The 15630-nt window shown below is 46.0% G+C and overlaps 1 protein-coding gene and 1 pseudogene across 2 annotated transcripts; one reads left to right on the top strand and one right to left on the bottom strand.

Moving 5' to 3' along the window:
* Positions 1-567: 567 nt before the first annotated feature.
* On the top strand, positions 568-5627 carry LOC123119017 (probable ethylene response sensor 1; annotated as a pseudogene). The gene is made up of 6 exons (XR_006458393.1): positions 568-735; positions 2186-3162; positions 3830-4198; positions 4283-4549; positions 4642-4769; positions 4995-5627. The product of XR_006458393.1 is annotated as a probable ethylene response sensor 1 (transcript).
* Positions 5628-7201: 1574 nt separating this feature from the next.
* Positions 7202-13371, bottom strand: LOC100037524 (sucrose-phosphatase 2). Its single transcript, XM_044538653.1, has 9 exons — positions 13091-13371; positions 10252-10320; positions 9853-10152; positions 9655-9756; positions 9321-9515; positions 8942-9229; positions 8580-8766; positions 7642-7688; positions 7202-7551 (listed from the first exon to the last, which is right to left on the bottom strand). Exons 2-9 carry the CDS (start codon positions 10309-10311, stop codon positions 7462-7464), a joined length of 1269 nt encoding a protein of 422 aa, XP_044394588.1. The 5' UTR covers positions 10312-10320; positions 13091-13371; the 3' UTR covers positions 7202-7461.
* Positions 13372-15630: the final 2259 nt, after the last annotated feature.

Genomic DNA, 15630 nt, shown 5'->3' with positions numbered 1-15630 from the left:
TCCTTGCAGGTGTGGCGCTCGGACGGATGGCGGCTCCTTCTTCGAGTTTGTCTTTCGGACTCCGATCCTTATCGAGTTTGTCCATATGGACATAGTCGGTGGAGCTTCGGCGCAGATTTCCACCGTCTTCTTGGGGCTATGAGGTTAGGGTTTCTCGATATGTGGAGTGATCTGATGTCGGGTGCTTCAGATCTATGTAAGGGTTCTAGGGCGATGGTCCTTAGGAGCACTGCACAAAGACTTCCCGGTTCTCATCGACAGGGTCAAGCCGACTCTTGTAAGGAAGCGGCGACAGCGGCGAAGTCATCACAGACAATTTGTAGTTGACAGACACGTCATACCGCTTATATAAGGAATAACGCCGGGATGAAGGGAGTATTTATTTATTTTATTAGATTTGTTAAGATACGAATGTGGTCTGACATTAAATACATCAGTATCATCTAAGAAGTAATTCAGGAGGAAGGGAGTATTATATAATAAGGTGAAGAAAGTACTGATCAGCTCCAACTTGTCGGCAACGCAACACATATCGCCACCGAGTGTCGTCAGTGAGTGAATGAGTGTGCAGCTGAGCTGGGTTGGTTCGTCCCCCCTGGCCTCCTCCTTTCCTTTTCTTTCCTTTCCCCCTTCTCCGTCCGTCCGTCCGGCTCCGGCTCCGGCTCCGGCTCCTTTCCCCACGCCACCGCCACCGCCGCGCCGGCGCTCCCCCACAAGCAAGCAGAGCGAGAGCAGGTATCTTCTTCTTCTTCTTGCGCGGTCTCCGCCGGTTCTGCAGTACGGTATCCCCTTCTCCCCGCCGCCTGCATCGGCCATGGCAGTCAGGGATCTCCTTCTCCTAGCCCTTTGTTTACCTAGATCTGCAGCCGCGCCCGGTTTCTCCTGAGATCCCCCTGCCCTGCTAAGCTAAGCTCACCTCGGCTCAGCTCTCAGTCCCCATACCTGGTTTTGGGAAGGCGGGGATTAGCATAGCACGCTAGGCTAGGCTACTCCGTCTGAAAAATTGAAATGCCACAGTTCGTTTGGGAGTACAGTAGCTATTTTGGCCGCTTCTTCATCCCACCCACCAGTTTTTGCTACTTGGACAATTAGATTTCTGCACCTCTGCGCTCGGCGTGTATCGGTTCAGACACCCATCGCATTTGCCATGGGTGCACCGAAATTTCCCCTTCTTCATTTGTTCATGTGCACTCACTCACTGACGACACATAGCCACTTAGATTTTTTAATACAGTATATTTTTTTACAACTCTGCGCCGCGCCGAATGTGTATCAAATCAGACACCTGTTGCACACCATGGATCTTCTGTTTGCAATGCTTAGATGATCCCACCAATTCATCTGTTTAATTAGGTATCTACACTTGCTTCACCCAAGCATACCATCACATACAATGGGTGCGCCCAAATTTATCTTCCCCTGTTGTTTTTTCTCTGCTAGTTCAGTGGTTCTGCATTTTCTTACAATATCCCCTGCTCCCTGCAACCTGCATCGGCCATGGTTTACCTAGGTCTGGCAGCTACGGATCTCTCCCTTCCTTTCCCTGTGGTTTACCTAGGTCTGGAAACCAGCCAGCAGCCGCGCTTTCGCCTAAGATTCGCCTGCTCCGCTAAGCTTGCTCGCCATACTCGCGTGGAAATTGAAATGCCACAATTAGTTTAAGAACAGCTACTTGGACTAGCTTCATCCCACCAATTTTTATATCTACGCTTGCTTCACCCTAGACTACATAGATAAGTGGATTTCTACAGCTCCGTGCTCGATGCCTATCAATTCAGATAACCATCACATTTGTTATGGATGTACCGAAATTTATCTTCTTTACAGTTGTTGCTTTCATCACTTTAATAAATCTAACTTGCTTCATGACACAGTTAGTTTGAGAACAGCTATTTAGGCTGCTTCGCCCGACCAATTTGTTCATCTATCTACACCCTAGCATGCCTGGCTACTTAGATAATTAGATTTCTACATCTCTGCGCTCAATGTGTAAAAATACAGATACCTATCACATACTACTATGGATGACACGTGCCCAAATTTATCTTCTTTATTTTTTGTTTTCTTCAGTTTATTGAAATGAATCTAACTTGCTTCATCACATACTATGGATGTACCCAACTTTATGTTATTTATTTGTTGGTCTCACAGTTCATCAAGTTGTTCCTCTGATTTGTCTTTGCAGGGAACAAATGCCGGCCAGGACGACGACAACGACTCTCTAGCTAGATATCAAGCCTCCAGATTAACTACTAAAATGGAGGGCTGTGACTGCATCGAGCCGTTCTGGCCAACCGACGAGCTCCTCATCAAGTACCAGTATATCTCGGACTTCTTCATAGCCCTCGCTTACTTCTCCATTCCGCTCGAGCTCATCTACTTCGTCAAGAAGTCATCATTCTTCCCCTACCGATGGGTCCTCATCCAGTTCGGCGCCTTCATCGTCCTCTGCGGGGCCACCCACCTCATAAACCTATGGACCTTCACCATGCACACCAAGACCGTCGCCATCGTCATGACCGTGGCCAAGGTCTCCACGGCCGTCGTGTCCTGCGCGACCGCCCTCATGCTCGTTCATATCATACCCGACCTTCTCAGCGTCAAGACAAGGGAGCTGTTTCTCAAGAAGAAGGCCGACGAGCTTGACAGGGAAATGGGACTGATACGCACGCAGGAGGAGACGGGGAGGCATGTCAGGATGCTCACCCATGAGATCAGGAGCACGCTTGACAGGCACACCATCCTAAAGACTACTCTGGTTGAGCTAGGGAGGACGTTGGGTCTGGAGGAATGTGCCTTGTGGATGCCATCACGGAGCGGTTCGAGCCTTCAGCTAACTCATACTCTGCGCCACCCGATCCCGGGTGGCTCGTCTGTGCAGATCAATCTTCCTGTTGTCAACCAAGTCTTCAGTAGCAACCGTGCGATCATCGTGCCGCATACGTCTCCGTTGGCAAGGATCCGCCCTGTTCAAGGCCGGTATGTCCCACCGGAGGTGGCTGCTGTGAGAGTCCCCCTGCTGCACCTTTCAAACTTCCAGATAAATGACTGGCCCGAGCTTTCGGCGAAAAGCTACGCGATTATGGTTTTGATGCTCCGTCTGATAGCGCGAGGAAAGGGCTTGCTCATGACTGGGAGCTCATCGAGGTTGTCGCCGATCAGGTTGGCTACTACACTTTCCTGATGCTATATTGTTCATTTCTTTCTGTTTTTATTATTGATGTGTAGCTAATATATTGTTCTGATGGACATAAATTAACATTCCCTGTAGTTTTTTATTTCCCTGTTTTGGAATTAAATAGTCATTGAAAAAACTATTGTGTATGCAGAAATTTCTCATGTGCTGCACTTCCATTCTATTTGTGGTTTAATTTTTAATAGCTTGTGCACCAAAAACTAGTTACCTGATACATATCATGGTGAATACGCATTCTACTTGCCTCTAATGAGGTCCTGTATGGCACTATTTTCCTGATGTCAGCTAATATATTTTGTATAAGCACTAATACAACCTTTCTGGTAGTTTTTCTTTTCTTTCCTTCATTTTTAATTTCAGTGAATATGCCCTTTAAAGCGGAGTTGTACAAGAGTGATCCTCTGAATAACTGTTACCTGCAGTTGGCCTTTAAATGAAGCTGGGCGTTAAGCCTTTTATCTAGGAAAGAATTACAGTCCTTGGAAAACTATTCTGTATGCAGAAAATTTTGTGCTGCATCATGTTGTTTGTACTTCAGTTTTTACTTAGATTGTGCACACAGAAATACAGATATGCATGGTGAACCAGCTTTCTACACTGCTCTAATGAGATCATATATGGTACTCTCTGCAGGTAGCTGTTGCCCTCTCTCATGCTGCTATTCTTGAAGAATCCATGCGAGCACGTGATCTACTGATGGATCAAAATGTGGCCCTAGATTTAGCTCGGCGAGAGGCTGAAATGGCAATACGTGCTCGCAATGACTTCCTAGCTGTGATGAATCATGAAATGCGAACCCCGATGAACGCGATAATAGCCCTCTCCTCCTTGCTACTAGAAACTGAACTTACCCCTGAGCAGCGCCTAATGGTGGAAACAGTGTTAAAAAGCAGCAACCTTTTGGCAACGCTCATCAACGATGTCTTGGATCTTTCAAAACTTGAGGATGGGAGTTTCGAACTAGATATAAGCGCATTCAATCTTCATGCTGTTTTCAAAGAGGTTTGTACAAAAATATTGCCTTCCCAACCACCTAATACCGGTGGTGATGCATATTACTCTAACCTGAGTTATTTGGCATTGCAGGTGATGAGTTTCGTCAAGCCGATTGCAGCCATAAAAAAACTCTCTGTGTCGGTTATGTTATCCCCTGACCTGCCCCTATCTGCCATCGGTGATGAGAAGCGACTCATGCAAACTATTCTTAATGTCTGTGGCAATGCTGTTAAGTTTACCAAGGAGGGCCACATATCGCTCGTAGCGTCGGTTGTGAAGTCTGACGCTCTAAGAGAGTTCAGAAGCACCGATTTCCATCCGGTTGCGACTGATGGCCATTTCTATGTAAAAGTTCAGGTAAAGATTGCACCGCAGAAACTCCATGCTCTAATCAATGTATTAAGTGAGAATGGCACATGTGAGGATCACATGAAACTCTGTGGTTTCAGGTTAAAGATACAGGGTGCGGCATCAGCTCCCAGGACCTATCCCATGTGTTCACAAAGTTTGCTCACACACAGAGCGGCGGGAACCAGGGGTACAACGGCAGCGGCCTCGGGCTCGCCATTTGCAAGAGGTATTCTACCAATGTTCTAACAGATTCACCGGGTGAACGGCTGATGGGTCGATCGATGACATTATTATTTTTTGAATAAAAGGGGTTTCCCCCACCTCATTTTTATAAAACGAGGCCGCAAAAAGGCCAGCATAACTGTTCACAGCGCTCGAGCTCGAGCTTGAGTAGCTGAGCCAGAAAATCCAAATCAATGACATAGTGACTTAGAAACACTTGAATATGCAGGTTTGTGAGCCTGATGGGTGGGCACATATGGCTGGAGAGCGACGGGGCGGGAAAGGGCTGCACAGCGACGTTCGTGGTGAAGCTGGGGGCCTGCGACGCGTACCAGCAGCCGGTGGTCCCTCTGGTGTGGCCGAGCCACGCCGGCTCCGACCCGTCTGGCGCGGCGGCGGCAGCTCGCTGGGAAGAGAGAGGGCTGTCTAACCTGAAACCTAGGTACCAGAGGAGTATATGACATGATAACCGAAACCGATGGTTCGTCGTCTAATTTTGTGGGTCGGGGGAGGTAGGAGATGGAATGGAAGATGCCGGGGGTATGTTTGTTCTGTACACATGATGTAAAGAAGACGGTGATTGGCGCGTCCTGTAATCTGATGGATGTTGCTGTGCGGTTAATAGTGCATGGCAGCAGTAGGGTACGGTTGTTGCACCTGACTGATGATTCTGCTGCAGTGCTGTGCTGTGCTGGCCCAATGTTGCAAAGAGTTGGAAGCACATTGCAGCATGCAGCAATGCACCAACAACCAGTGTAGTAGATTCTGCAGTAACCAGATGGAAAAGAGCTGTGGACGAAATTTGTGATGAAGTGTACCAAGTCACTGAAGACCTGAGTAAAATGCATGTATGATCCCTAAACTTGGCGGCGATGTCTATAACAGTCCTCAAACTTAGAAACTGCTTCAATACAGTGCTGAAACTTGTGAATATTGCTTCAATACGGTCCTTGCCTCAATACAATACGGTCCTTGAACTTGGCGAATTGGTCCTGTGATACGTCTCACATACGTTTGTGCAGGAGGGATCTTTTTTGCAGAAAACCCCTTCAGATTTTATTTAATTACATAGAAAAGCCCCCAAAATCATAAATGTGGGTCCCACACAAGCTATCCAGGCCATGTCTGCTTAATTGACATTTACGAGCAAGAACCTTATACACGGCGCCCCTGCGTACTTTTTCAGAAAAAAAAAAGATTTTTTAAATACATGGTGCCCCTATAGACCCACACAAGTTTCTTTTTTTTCAAGTTCAGGTTTATTTTCCTTTCTGATATTATTTTTTGGCATTTTGACAAAGAATGCAAGAAAAATAAATAAAGTTGCCATAAAACTTGAAGAAAGTGTTAGTGCATTTGAAAACATGGTCAGCATATTTTCTAAAATGATTCACGTGTATTAAAAAATCATAAACATATTTTGTAACATGTTCGTCATGCACTCAAAAAATTGGCAACATGTATTAAAAAAATGTTCAGCATGTATTAATAAAATGATTGTGTAAGATTATTCTTACATTTCTACAAGAAAAATTAACATGTTTTAATACATTTCTAGAATTTATTGTTATTACACAATAATTTTAGTTACACCTTGAACAGTTTTGAAAATACAGCGTTGTCAATTTTATTAATAATTTTGTGTTCTAAGAATACAATGAAGATACAGTACATAATAATTGTGTGTGCTTGTGGTCGTGAATGAAGATACATAAATTTACACAATAAATTTTAATACACGTTGAACTGTTTAAGTCCACATAAAATTGTTGTTATATTTCTACAAGCACGTTTAACATGTTTAAATACATTTATAGAATTTATTATTGGTACACAATAATTTTGAATACACCTTGAAAAGTTTAAAAATGCAATGCTGTCAATTAATAATTGTGTATTTTAAGAATACAAGTAAGACACACACTAATTGTGCGTTCTTGTGGTCCCTAATGAAGATACATAAATGTACGCAATAATGTCTATGAAAAACATGCTTACAGCTTGTTAATACACGTGAAACATTTTCCAAAAATATGCTAACCATTTTTTTCAAATGCACAAACACTTTCTTCAAGTTTTATGGCAACTTTAATTATTTTCCTACATTTTTTTGAAAATGAGAAAAAATAGCATAAAAAGAAAAATAAATATGACCTGGAAAAAAGAAGAAACATGTGCGTGCCTATAGGAGCAGCATGTGTAGAACTAACGATAAAAATCGCTTGAAAGGGTACATAGGAACCCCATGTATACATCAGAGGACCGGTTCACCAAGTTCAAGGATCGTATTAAGGCAAGTTCCAGGATTGTATTGAAACAGTTTCTAAGTTTGAGGACCTTTATGGACATCGACCAGGCCCTCTTGTACCCTCCATCGGGAATTACTTGTCGCAGAAATGGATAAAAATGAATGCATCTGGGAGAACAAACACTGAATAAAACAAGTAGCACATCGAACTACTAGTATATACTGGACTGGGACTGGTGTTATTTACTTTAGTTTAGCCTCTCATGACAGTAACGACGAGATACAAGCATTAGGCAAAGGCATCAAGAGACGTCATCCAGTCCAGTATGTGTGTCTGGGAGCACTTATTAACAACATTATGAACAAGTGAAAGAAATTCCCATGCTTTCGGTACACGATTTCTTATTTGATCCTCAAGAGGAAAATGCGCCGGCGGTAGCTATCCAGTCTAGAGTTTGCATGACTGCTCGACCCCGGGATATTCTTTACGCCATGTCTTGTGGATGTGTGTTACCACAAAACCCCCAGGGGTTTCAGGCTGAGTGACATCACGAAAACAACCCATGTTAAAATTTCCAAAATACGAGTGGGTCAGGTCAGGTTTTGGCTCAACACAAGCGATATATACCTTTACATTCAGCGCAAGAGTTGTAAAACAGCACGCCCACGCAGCACCTGAAAACAGCATAGCAGCGCGTTAAACATTCAGCTGAGGATGATTTGCTAAAATAAGATTTATTATGAAGATAACGGGAGCGTGCTTATATAATAATAATTGACGGGACGGAAAAACTTTGAAATCCACGTCACACTGTCCCACAGGTTATGTGTTATGCCCTCCATTATAGGTAGAATCAGAGAATCATGTCCATCAGATAGAATCAACCGGCAAAGTCCCCATATCTCTTTGTTAGGAAGGGAACATGTCAAATCAGGTAGCCAGATCATTTTAACTAGCTTGAAGCACAATTTCCATTAATCATAGACCAAGATTGATTTTCAACATCCCCAACCGACTCAGGATATAACTACTGAGTGCTCAACAATAAATGCCTCGACCCACGGGTTGTCCTTTTGCAATGGACTTTGAATATATGAGCATTATCATCAAGTAGTCATTGATGTTTACAGAATATGCAGTAAAGGGGTTCGTGTTTCAATCAACTTCTACTATCTAGATTACTTCATACTATAACCAGTAAGTCCATAATATCTGGTCAGAATAGAGTTATACAACAGTCCAGACTGTAAACTTAGCATTGCACTTTCTGTAACTGAATGATGCGGTCATTATTTCGCAACAGGAAAAAAAAAGGATATGTGCGCAAAGTAATATAAAAACCTATTACCATAGTCCTAAAATTATTACTTGGCATCCATGTCGAGTAAAGGTAAACCATAAATGACACTATCTATAAATAAAACAAGAATTCTGATTGAGCACATAAAAACTGGGTAAAAAGATATTGCAATCTGAACAAAATGTATTAAATAGCAATTTTTGTTGAAGTTTGAGTTGTTCAACACAGTAACTGTATAATACTCTGCAGAATCATAAGAACTCACCTTCTGCCTCCCACAAGTCGAATCTCACAAGCCAACTGTCAGAAGCAGTCTGCAAGATAACTAGTCTGTCCACCCATGACCGGTACTTTTTCCCTTGTTTGTCACCATAACATGAAGCGAGCTCATCAATGGCCGAATGGATCGAAAGTTCGACCCCAGACGGATGAATAATAACTCCATTTGCATCCTAGCACCCACAATAAATAAATAAATAATATGAAAGCTTAAGGAAATATTAACGAAAATATGGCATTTTCTCAGAATTAGAAAGCTTGAGAAACTGAAATGGGAGAGGGGGAAATTTACACAAAAGCTAACCAAACTGTTTAAGTGTATATGGAAATGGAAAACCATATACATACTGTGATGTTTTTGAAGTACTGTATAACTGAATCAGCCTTTGGAACATCAGCTCTACGCCACTTTTCGTACAGAACATAGAACTTCACAATGGCCGCTGTAGGCTTGAAAGGGTCCTCCTTGATGTAAGGAAACTCAACGTCTCTTGGAGAAACATTAGGTCCTAGCTTGAAGTGCCCAATAGCTTGAATAATACCAGCAGCACACCTCTCAGTTGCATGAATTATCTTAGGATTATCCTTCGCATTTTCTGCATGCCACTGGAGTAGTTCCTCTTGGGCATTGCTAACCTAACATTTTAGAACATAGAGTTGCAGTAAACTCACATTCATTCACGCCTGAACTTTTATAGACACATCATGCAAGTTATTGTACACTGACCATGACACCATGTACACCAGGGATACTGAATAATTCTGCATCATTACCAGAGTCACCACAAGCAAGAGTATTGTTGGGTGTTTTTCCGCATGAACCTAACTTCTTGAGCAAATATGCAAGTGCTTGACCCTTTCCAGCCCCTTGAGCTAATATGTCAAGATCCTGGCCACCACTGTAGATTATTTTCGCATCTACCTGTTTACAGTAAATATAGTAGTTAACCACACAAATTCCAAAAGAACATGTTTCTTAAAGAATATATTACGAAAAACTAACACCTAACAACATCAGTAAACATGCTGCCTCTCAAAAAAAAGTAAACATGCTGCCTCACCCCACGTTTCTCAAACTTCTCCGAGAGAGACTTGATCACTCCCTGAGCGTTCTTCTTGTCAACCAAAAAGCTGACCTTATGTGGACGCTGTTCTGACTCTACCTGCATTCATGCAAGTGAATGACAATAGTGTTATTTGTATAGAAATCAAAATGATTATTAATTAGGGGAAGTAGCTGTTTAGCAATCGAAACATGCCTGAAGCTTCAGCTCAGAAAACTTAGCTGTCTCCTCAAGAACAATATTCCTGTCCCACTTATTGTTCAGATATTCCTCCCAGCCATGATCAGGGACCATGGCTTCACCATAAGTTATCTCAGAGCCCACAGACAAAATAGTGATGTCTGGAGTTAGCATAGGCTTCTCTTTCCTCAATTCCTTATACAGAGTAGGTGATCTTCCTGTTGAAAAGACAAGAAGAGAATCCTGACAGTAAACAGACTCCCAAAGGGCCCCAAACCTAAGCAAAGACAAGTTCTCTTCGTCATGATGATCAACCTGAAAGTTTGAAACCCAAGAAACTTAAAATTAGTTGGTCATACAAAAAAGTTATAATTATCTCTGGACAAAATCCAAGCTGCAAGTTTAGACAAACACCATTGTGTGATCGAGATCTGAAACAATCATAAGACGTGCAGAGCCCTTGAGCTTATCCATTTTAGCAACCTGCAAAGATGGTTGTCCCTCTGTGAGAAATTAAGATTCGAAGGGAAGATCTTGGGTGCATAAAACCTCAAGAAAAGTTCTATTCGTGCCATTGACATCATTAACTATGAACCCAGACTTTCACAGGTAGTCAAAGGAGCAAGTAAAAGAGTAGTTATTATATACTCATCCTAATGTTTCCACTGCTGGTTTGCTGCATGCTATGAACTGTCTCGAGATTCCAGAAAATAAACTATCACACCCAACTCAGATCATGGACGCACTCAATGTGAAATAGAAACACATTGTCCAGTTTTAATAGAACATTTACTATGAAAATCTCATACAATCAGTGCTAACATAGAAGTGTGATTCAATTGTGTTTTGATACTGCTAGGCTGCTACGGGCCAGGTAATTAGCATCACTGGCTCTAGAATCTGGACGAAACACACCCTACCAGAATTTTAACGATCCAAGCAGGTTAGGGTTCGTCATCAGCGATGGAAAGCAAACCAAGCCCGGATCGATCCCCACTCCACACCGGTGTAGGCAAACGGCGGAGGAGGACGGCAGTTATGGGAGGATCCCCTTCGAGGTTGTGTGCGAGATCCGGAGGCACGTTTGGCGTAGATTGTGTTCGATCAACGATGCCGTTGCCAGGGGAAGAGGAAGGGGAGTGGAGCGTGGGAGGAGAGACAGGTGGCAAGCGGTTGTTTCGGGAGAGATGGACGAGCGCCTTTCTTCCTCCCGAATTTCGTTGGTGGTGAGGCCCCCAAGCCTTGGCTGCAAGCCTGCAACCGTTCCCTTGTATTGACACATCGAGGGCTACCACAAGATACCATATCTCAGCATCTCCGGCCCATCCAATGGCATATCCATCTGTTTTTTGAAATGATTATTAATGGTTAAAAACATGTTTTTTACTCCTTTGAAAAAAAAAGAACGGCGTTTTGACTAAAGACAACTTAGCAAAGAAATGATGGAAATAAAGTATTGCGAGTTTTGTGGCAGTAATGAGAACCTTAATAGGGGGTGGTGGCCCTAACGGCGCCCCCCAAACCAAATCAATTAAAAAAATAGAACACATATTATAGCAAAATATTTACAATTTTGTTCATATTTTACAAATATTTTGAATGAAATTCAAACCAGGAGGCCCTAAACCCTAACCTACACCTCAGCGAGCTTGTCCCGGTCGACGCTAGAGGCGCTGCAGTTGCCGTCGACGACAACTACGGCGATGGGGACGACGACGACAGCAGCGCCTCCAGCGTCGACTGGGACAAGTTCGCCGAGGAGGACCAGGATGGAGGAGGAGGCTGCATGAGAGGTGGAGGTGCCGTCCCGATGTGCACGAAAAGTGGATGCGCCATCCCGAGGCGCACGGGAGGTGGAGGCGCCACCGGACGAGGAGGTGGCCATATGCGTCGTCACCATTTAGCCGGGTGTATCCCGTTTGATCTCGAGGACCGAGTCCGCTAGGGCCGCCAGCAAGGGGAGTCGTCCCGCAGCTGCGATGACACCATAGCCTTGCTGCCGGGCCTCCTATGACACCGTTTCCAGGCGGCGTTGGACGAGGTTGAGGCAGCCGTGCGGTGGGGATCGCCGCTCCTCCTTCACCGGGTAGCAGGCACTGGCTCGCTGCACCGGTGGTAGCAGTCCGAGTGGGGCCACGCTGCAGAGGCAGCATGGCGGTGGGCGGCTTCAATTGCGCTGGCCACAGTGTGGCCAGTCACCTCCTACCAGTGGTGTCACCCGGCGGAGTTGTGGCGCGACATGAATGGGCCGTCGGCACCCGCTCGCGTGCGAACTGTGGTGGTTGTCGTTCTCGGGGAGGCGCCACTCCTCCCGCGTCATCCAGCTCCGGCGGCAGATCTGCTCCGCCATTTCGAGAAGCGGCGGCACGGGGAGGCGAGCGGTGGACACGCACTACCCCTTGGGGAGGCGGTAGTCGGGTAGGGCGAGGAGCCCATAGCGGTGCAGCCCGCACGCGTCGTCGTTGTTGATGGTGCGCCCGCCGCGGTACGCCAAGCCAGAAGCCTCGTAGTTGTGCGCGACGAGGAGAGCGAGGGCGAGTGGTGCGGGGTGGGTTTGCACGGCGAGGAGAGGGGCGCCTGCCTTTTATCAGGGTAGATGGGGGGTGCGCTAGCGTTCATGCGACACGTTGGGAAGCCGCATCGCCGGCGCGTGGACTGGCGCTGGCCCGGACACTTGGGGGGTGCCTTTTTTCAGTCCAGACCCCCATTAGGCCATTGGGGGTTCAATTGGGGGGTGCAGGTGAAGATGCTCTAATCATCCTTTTTTTTTCCTTTTATTACTCATGCTGTTGAACTCCGCCTATGTTGTCTCAACATAGCCGGTCCCAAGCCCGGGTAAAGGAGGAGGGTTGTGATAGGCTTGGCGAGCCAATGTAAAACTCAGCCACTCTTATGGAGATGAAACCCAATAGATTTTGTTGTTGTTGTTGTTGCTGTTGACCATGTAGTACAATGCACGCATTCTATCAAATCAAAATGAAAATAGAGCACCAACAAACATATTGCTAACCACCATATACCATATACATATTGGGCAAGAACAGACAGCAACAAAATCAAACAGATCGCAACAGAACCATATAAGTATATATCAAGTAATGAAAGACGGGCCTGTTTATTTCGAATCACCCCCTCTCAAGATCGGGATCCTCTCAAATCTCAATCTGCTGCCGGCCAAGATCGGGTCGAGATTCGCAGTACGCGAGGGAGGAGTTGAGGCGGGCGGAGCGGAGGGGAGGGGGCGGATTCATACCTTGACGGAGCCCGATGGCCTGCGGCCGCACGGTCGATCTGCCGCTGGTAGCCGCCGGCGCGCCGCGCAAACCGCCGGTGTCCACCACTGCTGCTTGGTGAGAGCGCCGACCCGCCGCCACAGAAAGAAAGGAGGAAAGAGAGGAGGAGGGATGGGGTTCGTGCGGTTGGCGGTGAAATAGGGGAGGTGGTGGGGGTGAGAGCCAGGCCGTGAGGAGAGGTGAACCGCTGCCCACTTCCGGATCGGAAAACGCTCTCCATCACCCAACCGATCGCTCGCTCGTCTCTCCGTTCTGTCCACCGCCCCAACCGCGCGTCCTTCGGTGGGTGTTTTTTTTTTTTAAACATATACCTCATATATACGCACATACACTCACACCTATAAACCACACACGCACATTCTACCACTATGAGCATCTTTGAGAGACTGAGCCGGCATATTATCTTGACATTTACGAAGTCACCGTAGCTGGGCACCTTGTCGTCAACGGAAACATCTCCTCCCACTGAAAGCGCATCGCCGGAAATCCTAAAATAAATTCAGGAATAATGCGAGCACCAGAATTTAAATTCTGGTGAGATGAGGATACCACTATCCCTCTAACCATCCAACAAAGGTTGGTTTGCTCCTTCGGTGGGTGTTGTTTCACGTAGCGGACCCTACACCTCTTTTTTTTTCTCCAAATAACAAGTATCACACGTGTTTGAACAAAGCAGGCAATCTGCGCCGCCGATCGGGGAAACCCTAGTGGATAACCCGGTGGAGGAGGAGGAGGAAGCGGGCAGGGAGGATGAGGGAGAAGGTAGATGGGATCACCTTGGTCCAGATCCCGATCTTGAGGACGTGTTTGAGGGATGAATTTGCACGGGGAGGAAGAAGAAGATCTAGACTTGTCAGGAGAAGTGGAGGATTTGATCAAGGAAGTGAGATGGCTGGCCTGTTTAGGGTTCATACCATGCGCCCGTTTAGTCACGCTGCGCTGCTGAATTCAATGAGGAACGCGTGGTCTTGTGCTCAAGGAGTCACCTTCAACATCAAAGGGCCAAACTTTTCCCTGGCTCAATGCCATTGTTTGGGTGATTGGAAGCGTGTGATGGATGGAGGACCATGACAGTTTTGCCGTGACCCGGTTGTGCTAGTTGAGTATGATGGATTTACCAATGTTGTTGATTATGCTTTGAACATGTATCCATTATGGGCTAGAGTCAAAGGCTTGCCAGATGGTCTTACAAGGAAGAAAGAACTTACTGAAAAGCTAGCAAAGAAGGTGGGTGAGCCACCGTTTACAGTGATGGTCAATGAGGGGAAGATAAATCCCTCAAATTATCTGAGGGTGAGGGTGTATGTTAATGTGAATAATCCCTTGGTTCATTTTGTACGCATCACTCTAAAGGAGATGAAGAAGTACCCAGTTAGCTACGAGAAACTTCCGGATTTTTGCTTCTATTGTGGTTGTATGGGTCACGTAGTGGAGGAGTGTGGGGATGGCATTCACAGCCCGGAGTCCTATGAATGGGGAGAATGGCTTCACTGGAGTAATGAATCTGTTGGGAGTGGTGCTAGAGGACGTAGGGGAGGAGGCTGGACATTCTCAGCGGGTAGAGGAAGGGCTGCTGGGGGTGTGGGTAGTGATGGAAAGAGGGGAGACAGAGGAGGTATAGGTGAGATGGGCGGAAGTACAAGTGAAGTAGGAGGAGGTCGTGGGAGGGGGGACGGGCTGTCTGAAGGGGTGTATCCAACACAGTATACAGACACGGGGGGAGAAGGTAGGAACTTTCGGAAGAGGCTAATCAGTCCAGACGGCTCAGTTAATGTCAGAGGACAAACTTTCCCGCACCTGAAGGGCAAAGTCTCAAACTCAGTGCTAACGTTAGAAAATGGGGGCGCGGCGTCAGGTAGTGAACCGGCCGTACCATCTTCCTCTACCCCGGGGAAGGACCCGATTGTGAAGAGAAGAAAGCAAGGGGAAGAAAGGGATGCACATGACATGGAGATGACACTTGAGGCGGCCTCCGAGAGGGAGGAACGCCAGTCCCAATGAATCTCATAAGTTGGAACTGCCGGGGAGGGGGGAATACCCGGACAGTTTGTGAAATCGCGACGATTTCCCAGTCGCATTCCCCCACTTTTGTGTTTCTTAGTGAGACTAGACAGAAAGCTGAGAAGATGAGGAGAATTCGAAGTAGACTTGGGTTGAAGGGTTTTGAGGGAGTGGACAGCAATGGTCTCAGTGGAGGGCTAGCGCTGTATTGGCATGGGGCATGTGTCGTGGAAATCTTGGACAAGAATGATCGGTACATTGACGCTCTGGTTCGTTTAAATACAGATGCAGAACAGTGAAGGCTAACGTGTGTATATGGAGAACCTCGGGTTGAACACAGACATGCAATGTGGACAAAGTTAAAAAAACCTTAAAAGTGTCTGCGATAACCCATGGTTGGTTGTAGGGGATTTCAACGAGGCCGTATGGAGTTTTGAACATTTGTCAGCTACACCAAGACCGGAGCCTCAAATGATTGCTTTCAGAGACACTTTGGAAA

This window comes from Triticum aestivum, chromosome 5D (assembly GCF_018294505.1).
Source record: "Triticum aestivum cultivar Chinese Spring chromosome 5D, IWGSC CS RefSeq v2.1, whole genome shotgun sequence".
In the NCBI taxonomy this organism is placed as follows: Eukaryota; Viridiplantae; Streptophyta; class Magnoliopsida; order Poales; family Poaceae; genus Triticum; species Triticum aestivum.
The sequence above is the reverse complement of the archived record's forward strand: the minus strand, read 5'-3'. Positions and strand labels throughout refer to the sequence as shown.